The 8506-nt window shown below is 45.0% G+C and overlaps 1 protein-coding gene across 1 annotated transcript in view; it reads left to right on the top strand.

The window, feature by feature from the left end:
* The window catches only part of GCGR (glucagon receptor), a 32972-nt gene extending 27962 nt beyond the window's left edge, over positions 1-5010 (top strand). The window contains exons 12-13 of the mRNA XM_018553628.1: positions 73-114; positions 4582-5010. Coding sequence (XP_018409130.1) covers positions 73-114; positions 4582-4866 — 327 coding nt within the window. The 3' untranslated portion in view covers positions 4867-5010. The remainder of the gene's footprint in view (positions 1-72; positions 115-4581) is intronic.
* Positions 5011-8506: the final 3496 nt, after the last annotated feature.

Genomic DNA, 8506 nt, shown 5'->3' with positions numbered 1-8506 from the left:
TTTGCCCCCCCCCCCCCCCTTTCCCTTCACTGTATCTGTCAATGTTGATATGACTCTCCCTTCTCTCTGCAGGGAGTGCTCGTTGCTGTGCTCTACTGTTTTGTCAACAAAGAGGTAAGTGATGGATCCTTCATATGAACCGAGCGAAAAATATTTTTCTGAACTGTTTAGCTGTGCTCCAGCTTTCCCTTCAGTCTTGCACAGATGTAGCGGCTCCTCTCCTGGACTGCAATGACTTACTCAGATTGCACTGCACACTGAGAGCTTCTCACAATGGGCAATAGAAGCTGCAGAGAGTCAAATAGAGCCTGCCTCATTTCCTGGCTTCAGGACGTCCAGCATCATCTAGTCTTTTCCTCCCCGGACTGACTATCCCTAGCCCCACCCCTGTCATTCATTAGATTTTTAGTTCTTTCAATCATGGAGGCCCAGTATCACATGTGGGGTTACCTAGGACACTCCGCAGGTCTGTGTAGCAACCTGCGCTCCTCCAGACTGACATCCACTCATCAGGGCTTGTTGATATTTGCATAACTCCTTCCAAGAGCCAGCCCACTGTTTGCTTCCAAGCTGAGGGCTCTTAAAGGAGAACTATGAGGTGAGTGCTCTTCACTCACCTCATAGTTCTAGCCGACCTGTGACAATGAGACTGTCGCAGGTCGGCTCAGTAGATCGGGAGGTGAGCGAACGCATACCGGCGTTCGCTCACCTCTCGATCCTGTCACAGCTCTCTGCCGCGTCAGGGGAGGGGACGGATTCCCTGCTCCGATCCGCCAGCGCTGACTGGCGGAACTGACGGGGGAGGGGGAAGGTACAGCTGGCTCTGCCTCTAGATAGGCAGAGCCAGCTGTCACTCACGCAGCTGGGTGGATCCAGACATAATTGTCGGGATCCGCTTCAGCTGTGGCGTCTCAGTATACCTCGAGCAGTAGCTCGCGGTATACTGTGGCGTCTCAGTATACCGCGAGCAGTAGCTCGCGGTATACTGAGCTTAGGGTGACGGAAGGACGCTAGTTTGTGTCCTCCCGTTACCCTAAGGAGAACTATGGGGAAAAGCCCTAACCCCATAGTTCTCCTTTAAGAGGAGTACTAAGGCAGGGTACTGTGATATTTTACATGACAAGGTCACCGAAACAGGAATGGAGGAGAACTCTCCCAATGTGGCCACCTGTTCTGGTGACGGTTTTCTTTTCCCTGCACATTGGAATGATATCTTCTCACTTCCTGTTGCGTATCCTGGATCTGGAGAACACAAACAGCAAAACAAATATAGACCTAACAGAGATTTTAACACCTTTCTTACGATCTCCACAACCAATAAGTAGTTTTGGCCTTGGGTAAACCTTAAATAAAAGGCGTTGTAGTCTCAGACTCAGCAGGGGGAGTGTTGGACCTCTGCAAAGAAATCACTGCTTCCCCATTGATTCCACTCTGGGGAAGCATTGATCTCCTTGCAGAGGCCCAACATGCCCCCGCTGAGTCTGAACTGTCTAATGAGAGGAGAGCATGAGTTTTGATCATTGCAGAGCTATAGGTCTGACTCGGCAGGGGGTGTATCTTGGGCCTCGGCAGGGCGACCACTGCTTCAACAAGGGTTCAACTCTGCAGCTGCTGGCAGAGGACAGGCTTTTCTACTCAGACTGTGGCTGCTTTAGAAAGGAAATGAGCTAGAAGACATTGAACACCTTTTTTGTTTTGATGAACCTGGAATGTATTTAGCCAATTTTAAAATGAGGGTTCACTTTGTGGCATTGAAAAAATGCCAGGGCAGTCCAGCTTTGTCAGAAATCTCCCATCCAGCTATGTGTGAAATCTCATGGAGCAGGAAGGTCAACATACAGTATATAATCCTTTTAATGACTATTCCATACATTCTGAGCTCATTCGCGCTTCTGCCTTGCAACACTGGGGGGTCCCTGGTTCGAATCCTGGCCAGGTCAAAGGAGTTTGCATGTTCTCCCTGTGCTTGTTTCCTGGGTACTCCGGTTTCCTCCCACACTCAAAAGACATGCTGGTAGGTTAATTGGCTCCTGTCTACATTGGCCCTGTATGTGAGATGGGAGATAGGGACCTTAGATTGTAAGATCTTTGAGGGCAGGGACTGATGTGAATATGCAACTATGTAAAGCTGTGTAAATTGTCAACTATATAGATACCTATAATAAATACATTAGGTTGATTGAGCTGTATGTGTCTATGGTATATGATACAGGCACATGGATATACCATAAAAAAGCAGCTGTTCAACCAATTTAAACCCCAGGAGGTGTTCAGTGAATAATGTACAAAATTCCTCAACATGGGGTCCTTCTAGCCAGCAAAGAGAACCTGTGAAACCTTTTCCTAAGCAACAATAACGCCAGGAAACATTGATAGTGCCTAATCTCACTTTTTGATATTGTTATCCCAGTGCCAGTGTCAGTAGACAACTTGATGCATTCCGGTGCTACCACATATCTTTACAAACAGACCTCTGCTTTTATTGCATGTTAGAAACTCAAATTGAATGCTGAGAAAGTTTGTTTTTGTAGTTTGGTTGATAATGGCCCTTTCACAGCAGCGTGAGGCAGTAATACACATTACCCCAACTCAAAAAACACAATCAGAACTTTCCAGTGCCATGGCTTTTAAATTGGCACCCTGTGCTGCTGGGCCCTATAGCTAAGGACCAGGAAGAATTCTTGATCACTTGTTCCTTTATACTGTATGTGTGTGTGTGTATATGTACAGTATATGTGTATGTGTGTGTGTGTGTGTGTGTTTTTTTTCACTGCAATATCTGTCACTTGTGACATTCTCCATCCTTCGGCCGCTCCTTCCTCATATTCTGCTTCCTGCGAGGAACATCTGCCCGATTTATTTATAGTAAAACATGTAAATCAAGGTCCATTTGTAAACCAAACTCCGCCGCCAAACATTAATGGAAGCTTTCTGAAGGCTGGAGGTCGAAGGGCAGAGAATGTGCAGAATAACACGAGGAAATCAAGAATTGGAGGTCGGGAGTCACTGGGCCAGACACTGAGAAAGAATGAAAGGGGACGTTTATGGGGATTAACTTATCAAAGCGTCTGAGAGGGGAATTGCCCCCGTACGAAGCATTAGCAAAACCTCGTCTTGAATGTGTTGCTTAGTTTTGGGCACCGATTCACGAAAAGGATGTTGCAGCAAAGGAAAGGGTGCGGAAAAGAGCAACTTGATTAATAAGAGGCAATTGAGGCCGCCATCCAAGTTCTATTTTTCTCAGTCATTTAGAATTAAGGGTTTGCAGGGCAGAGCAACACGTTCACTTTAGTAAGGCATCCACAGCAGCTTATACTTAACTCCCCTTTACTCCTACAATATTGGAAGCAAGGATAAGCAGCCCCAGTGTAAGCTCCAAGTTGATCCAAATCAGATCTTACAGAGGGCTGAAGACTCTGCCCACCACCATGTGTTGGTAGTGGGTAACTCAGGCACCAGTAATATCACACTGGAAAAATGAAGGTAGCACACATGCTCCCCACACCCTAAAGTACCTTCTCTTCCCTCCCATACTGCTCCATTTGCCCATTGGGAGCCAAGAGAAGCACCCACTATTTGAGTATAAGGAAGCATTTGACTTTCTCCTCTTTCCACTGTGATGCAACAGTGGAAGCCTGAGCAGCCAAGAGTCGGGTCCGAGTGCAGTCACATGAGGTCAGGGAAAGAGCCCTTAGCCCTGTCTAGGGATTGACTAGATCGACTTGGAGCACGGTGTTTCATCCCTTTTTGATTGGGTCGAAGGAGCAGTAGAGGGGCAAAAAGTAGATGAGAAGGAAGATACGGGCAAAACACAAATTTACTTCAAAATGTACCAAATATACTTTCTGCTAAATACATTCCAGGTTCATCAAAACAAAAGTTGTACAGACACGTAAAGTTCTTTTCTTTTTTATAAAGCAGTCACTACATGAGTAGAAAAGCCTGTCTCCTCCCATCATCCTGCAAAAAAGGGCCCTTGCTCTTGGTAGGCAAGCAGTGGTCTCTCAATATGCCCCTTCCTGTGTCTGACAATCAAAAGGGAATATGAGCTTTGCTGATTGAAAGTTTTAGGTCTGACTCAGCAGGAGGCATGTCAGACTTCTGCAGAGAGACCACTGCTCCCGTGCAGAGAGCAGCATGCTGGCAAGGGACAGGCTTTTCTACTCGGGCACCTGGAGTAAATGTAGCTGATAAAATAAAAGAATGGGCTTTAAGGAGGATATTTCCCTTGACTGAAGTTCCTCTCTGGTATATGAAAAACAGATCACCCTCGATTGATATAAGAAGCTGACTAGATGGAATGACAGTTAGTAGAAGGAGAGAGAGGATATATAATGGGAACACAGCAGGCAAGGCATAACCTCTTAAAGGAAAGAGCCAGAACTTGGCGTGCAGGAAGGTAAGCAAAGAAAAAAACAGGCAGAAGGTGATGAGGGTGAAAATGTAGCAGATGAGGAAAACATTCATTGGATTAAGTTCAATTTGACTGATTTGCGAGGAGACTACAACATCCCAAAGCAGAGCAGTCATCTTCATTCCGCACGCCTCCTTTTAACAGTCTGTCATTATGTCCTCCCCCAGGTTCAGTCCGAGCTCCTGAAAAAATGGAAGCACTGGAAACTCTGGAAAGACATCGAAGAGGAATACAAACACACGTACAGCCAACCTCCCCGGGCTGGGCTCGGTAGCATCTGCGAAAAGCACAACCTGGTCGATGGATGCAACAATGGGGTCAGCAAGTCACAGCACAGCAATGACAAGTGGTACAACGAGAAGATGGGCAGCAGTGCGACTGAACACATCATGCTGAGCGACCGCCAAAACAGCTTTGAGTATCCTGACAGCAGCTCAGAAAACATCTTCTAAGCCAAAGCATGTAAGCCACTCTGGGAAATGTATCCGTGAACAGGCTCAGACTGCCCATCTGGCACTTCTGGTCTGTGCCAATAGGCCTGGTGTGATCGGGGTGAGCTGGACAGTAAAGTTCACTGCAAATATGCACATTCTGTATTTGGGCTCCACTGTGCACTGACTTGCAATCTTATATATAAGTTAATGGTGCCCTAAGCTTGGAAAGTTGGACTGTGTAGACAAATAGAAGCTTGCGTGTTTCATAAGCCAGGGGCCTCACAAAGCAAAATAAGTGATGTTTTAGAACATGGACCAGTCACTGAAACGGGCCAATGAAAAATGACAATATGGCTTCTGAGAGGCTCTGCGAGGGGAATTAAGAGCTTCCCTGTCAACAGCAACACCATGGCGACATTTACCTCTGCCCTTGGACTTGTGGCATTTTGGAACCTCTAAGAGTATTGGATATTCCAGAACTGACTGATCAGCAGTATTAATTGGGTAAACCAATGTTCAGGGAACCCTTATGGTAGGTCGCATTTAGATGATCTCCTATGCAGAGTGATACACAGGGTAGGCCACTGTCCAAGGTTGATTATGGAGGTTATTGCCTTTAAAGCACAACTACTTTTGACCATTCCAGGAAAATCAACAGGTTGGTCTTAGAGCAAGAAGGGTAACGAGCATGTTTTACCTTCCATGTGTTTCTCTTGACATTGTCAATGGCCACTTGCCATTGACAATGTAAGCCCTGACCCAACATTGAGCCCAGGACTGGTGATTGGCTATTTATCCAATAAGTGATGCACTATGGAGAGACAAAAAACATAGAACCTTCTGCATCTCCATATTGGGGTTTTTTCTCCAGCTTCAGTGGGCAACAGTATGTGCTCCTTTCCCTTCCTGCTTTTAAAGAGGACCCCTAACTTTGCCTTAAATTATTAAAATACAGAGTCACTATAAGGGTACCCATAGACCCAACATGACAATGACTGGTCTATGGAAAATAGACATGCAGCAAACTGACAAACCTATGAGCAAGATGCAACTGTTACTTTTGGGATTATTGAGATTATTTCTACAGTAAGACAGGAGGACAGTCCCTGTCTCTATCTCATAGCTTTGGCTCCCCTCCCCTTTTGATATAGTTTATGAACCAGGCAGTCAGGAGACAACTTGAAAGGCAGTCAAAAAAGACCAGTGCAGCATGGTTTTCATTATTCATTGTGGTTGGCTTGCCTTGGTAAGACTAATTGCATGGAGGTTACCACTGAAACATAGCCATAGATCTAACAGGGCAGTTGCACATGCAGGCTCTAAACTACCCCCTCTGACGGCCGACATGAATGTTCAGCCTAGCATCCATGTTTTTGTCAGGGGAGACACATGCAGACTCCTTTAGCGTTGGTATGTCAGGTTTTCCAACCTGGCCAATGACTTATCCTCAATAATGTCTGTTGTTACTCATCAGTATGAGATTGTCACTTGATCTGGTTGATAACTGTTGAAATATTTCATTCTCCTAGAAGAGACCTGTCAGGAGACAAGTGTGCAGACTGCAAAGGCTAACCTCCCCTATGTAAAATTATGGCTGCCATGCTCATACTTTATTTCTGTGCAGCAAACTGACAGTCACTATTCAAAATATCAAATTATAAGGCAGCCTGATAAGAACTTGGCATAGCTGTCAATTGAAATCTAGAATCTGACTGCTTGATGTAGGTAACATTCTTCCCTTTCTGGCAGTGTTACAGGGCCAGTCTACCCCAAAAGTGATGTTTTAGCTATAAGTGGACCAATTATAAGATGTCAGGGGCAGCTTGAATATATCTTTCGGCTACTTCAACTGTGAGATCTATCTGCTATTATTCATGGTTCTGTATTTGGGAGTGTGGGGTGTTCTGGCCCACCTATGTTCCCACTCCTCCTTTTACATTCTCTATAATATAAAATAAATATATACATCCATCGGGGATGGTGGGAGCCCCTCATAATGGGCACAGCAGGGGTGCAAACCCAGGAACTCAGCACAGGGATGGTGGGAGCCCCTCAATGGGCACAGCAGGTGTACAGACCTGGGAACTCAGCACAAGGAGGGTGAGGGACCCTTATGATGGGTACAGCAAGTGTGTAGACCCGAGATCCAATAACGTTTCCAAGAAATAGAAGAGACTTTCAGGGGGGTTTAACTTTCCAGTGTCTTAAACACAAATATATTAGTTCTAGGTGAAAGGCTCTTCTAGTTCATAGCTTACTGTCACAAAAATTCATTTTATAGATGATGTCGCTTAAGTGAAAAGTTTGAGAAGACCACATACCTATAAAGAACAAAGTGAATACTTATCTTTCCTGCCTCCCATTGCTGAATTCCATTTTCTACATTGGCCAATTATCCCCCGAAGTCCACTGGGAGACACTTCCATGATTGTCAATCTCCTGGGTCCCCTGCAGCTGTCATTGCTTCCTCCATGTCACTATTGTGTCCTGTAATGAGTGGGGGTCAGCAGGAGGAACCCCTGACTCAGGAGATCAATGCTTTCTGAAGGGTTGGTTTCCAACCCTTATCTCAGGATTGGAGTGGTAGGGACAGCAAGAAAAGTAATCTATACCTTCTTTACAGGTAGGTAATATGCTTTGATGCTAGGTTCTTATATTGGAAGTGAGATATGAGCATTCTATCCAATAGACGGTGCCAAATGGCAATGCATGCAACACCCCTCAATCCCAGTACACCCTTCATAACATAAAACTATTGGAAAGTCTCCCTGTGGCACTTGTTATGGCCTTGTAGAATAGGATGGAGACCAAAAATACTTTGCCTTGCCTCATTAGACAATTCCAATGAAATGTATTTATTGAGACCATAAATCTTCTACCTCTCTATCCCTACCTGTTTCATAGGGCCGGCTCTGTGATAAATATATACTGTATATATATATAGAATGACTGAGCAAATGCACTCACGGTCATTAGCCAATGTCAATGTTTAATGAATTACTCACACTGGCCGATCTACTCTGTTTACTGTGCTCCGAAATCCAAATCAGATTTAACCTCCCCCCCCGCCCCCCCCTGCCCCACCCCTGTTCTAATGTACACGTATCATTTTCCGTGCCACATAAGTATGCAATAATGTATAGACTTCCAGGACCTGTAATGTACATTTAATGAGCGGCTAGCAAGAACTGCGCTGAGCACTAGCTGCATTTCAACGGATCGCATAACATAACCCCAATGCCATTTCCGAAAGATAACCCTTACCGTGGACTAAAGAGCAGCCGCTGTGGAAATAAATTGGGAATAATTATGAAATAATTAAAAGACAAGTCTTCTGGGTGGGCAATAGGGATGGATGGAGCAATTTTGCCAAAATGTGTTTTGCCGCTAAAATTACCAGTTTCCCTGTTGACTCCAATGTATTTTACCAAAATTTAACCGAAATGTCCCAACTTTTTGTCAACATTTTAGTTAGGTAAACTGAATTTCGCTCGTCCCTAGTGGCCATCATCAGCATGTCATAACTGAGCAGGTCTGATTTTTTTTATTCCCCATGATGCAATTGCAGCCTCCCTGCTATGCTTTATGTAACCTGTGCTGTAAACCAACATATTGGGATAAAAGGGGGTCAGATACTGTTAGAAATTATTTTATTCTT

The sequence above is a fragment of the Nanorana parkeri genome, unplaced genomic scaffold (genome assembly GCF_000935625.1).
Source record: "Nanorana parkeri isolate BGI_ZX_2015 unplaced genomic scaffold, ASM93562v1 scaffold126, whole genome shotgun sequence".
Taxonomy (NCBI): Eukaryota; Metazoa; Chordata; class Amphibia; order Anura; family Dicroglossidae; genus Nanorana; species Nanorana parkeri.
This window is presented reverse-complemented; position numbering and strand designations above follow the sequence as displayed.